Consider the following 1,733-nt stretch of genomic DNA (forward strand, 5'->3'; position numbering starts at 1 on the left):
AAACCACCTATTTTCTTTATCCAAAATGTGAACATTCTGGTTCTGAAAAGAATGTATTTTATCCATAAGGTGTAGATGTACCACAGAGTCTTGTCCAGAGGAGGGCGCTTTTCTGTGTTGGGCCATGCATCTGTGGAGAGGTTATTTGGTTTCCCCAATATAAAGATCAGAGCATTCCTCTCTGCATTGAACTGCATTACACCACTAAGCTCATTTTTGGTCTGGGGGTTTTGTCCTTAGGATGCACTAGTCTCTGTTTAAGGGTCTTGTTTATTTCGAAATGTACTCGATTTTTATGTGTTTGGAGAAAATCCTCTTGAGTTTTTCAGAAACCCCAGCAACATATGGGATGGAGATATTTTTGGGTTTAAACTTGGGTATCTGCAGGTTTGGAGAGCATCTTTGATGTGTTTCTGTTCAATTTACATGTTTTCTAAACAAAAACAAGCCTTTGTTGGGCTACTGTATAAAACCTCAAACTCAACGCTAGTTCTGACATTTTGAATTAAAAAAGTTTCCTGGATGGGAAGTGAAACATCTTCAAACTTGGAAACAAAGTCTAGATTGTTTTTTTTAAAACTATTTTGGAAAGAGACGATGAATATTTCTCTCCCAGTCCTCCCTGTTCCACTTGGCTGTGATCCAATGCAGCTCCACTTGTTAGGATGTGTCACTTTGAAAACAAAACCGACAAACATTCAGACATTTCTGTGACTCACTCTTAGAGAGCTGCGGGCCGTTGCGTGTGGTCAGGATGTCGATGAAGGTGGACACGTCTATGTCACCCTTAGTTTCAGCTGCTTCAAACAAAATCTGAACAACAACAGGAAACAAGGTTTGGTTTCCAGTTTATAATGGAGCAGTTCATCTTCTACACACACAGTGTTTTACACAAGTCCAGAACTTTTTTTTTATCTGTTTTGTACCTTTGCATCCTTTCTGGCCAGCTCCATGTCAACCTCTGTGCTCTCGTCCCGTTTAGCGCTCAGCAGGGCCAGCAGAGCATTCATGAAGTCGCCTTTGGTCTCATCTTTTATCACCTCCTCCAGGTCTTGTTTGTACTCTGAGGAAGAAAGTCAATTTAAATATCAAACTTAAAGCTTTTAAATATTTTTTAATGACCAAAAGGTTTGCTTTGCTATTCTTAAATGTCAGCTGCAGACTTGTATCAAACAAATATATCATCTAAGGTAGCTACTGAGATCAGAACGCTGCCCTTTACACTTACTAAAGATATGTCATATAAAAAAAACTTATTTCCACAGATATATCCATCATTGTTATTTAATAGGGCCAACACTACTCTGCAAACAGACATTAGCTCTCTCCCCCAGTATAGTGACTACAATCAATACTGACAATAGTGGGTTTTACCTCTGCACAATTGTATATCTGGATAAATCCACATAATATAGGCACAGATTTACTTTCTGTCTTAGTCGCTGGTAATTTCAAATGCAAACCTTTTCAAAGTGGAAAAAAGTCCTAATTCCTCATTCATCAGAGCCGATGATGCTTCAAACATTAATAAACAGCATCTAGAGTGTGTAACGCTTATACAATTTTTACAAATTGTGTAAAAAAAAGGTGTAACTTGTACATTATATTTATTCATTGCACACAGACTGATGCATTCAAATGTTTATTTCATTTAATTTTGATGATTTGAAGCGGAAACAAACGAAAATCCAAAATTCCGTGTGTCACAAAATTAGAATATTACTTAAGGCTAA

General features: G+C 37.4%; 1 protein-coding gene across 1 annotated transcript in view; it reads right to left on the reverse strand.

Annotated features, from left to right (window-relative positions):
• Positions 1 to 1,733, reverse strand: part of LOC107083735 (annexin A1-like) — a 19,981-nt gene that overhangs the window by 6,310 nt on the left and 11,938 nt on the right. Inside the window, exons 6-7 of the mRNA XM_015373175.1 lie at positions 927 to 1,070; positions 720 to 813 (exon numbers count right to left, since the gene is read on the reverse strand). Coding sequence (XP_015228661.1) covers positions 720 to 813; positions 927 to 1,070 — 238 coding nt within the window. The remainder of the gene's footprint in view (positions 1 to 719; positions 814 to 926; positions 1,071 to 1,733) is intronic.

The sequence above is a fragment of the Cyprinodon variegatus genome, unplaced genomic scaffold (genome assembly GCF_000732505.1).
Source record: "Cyprinodon variegatus isolate N-32 unplaced genomic scaffold, C_variegatus-1.0 Scaffold82, whole genome shotgun sequence".
NCBI classification, from domain to species: Eukaryota; Metazoa; Chordata; class Actinopteri; order Cyprinodontiformes; family Cyprinodontidae; genus Cyprinodon; species Cyprinodon variegatus.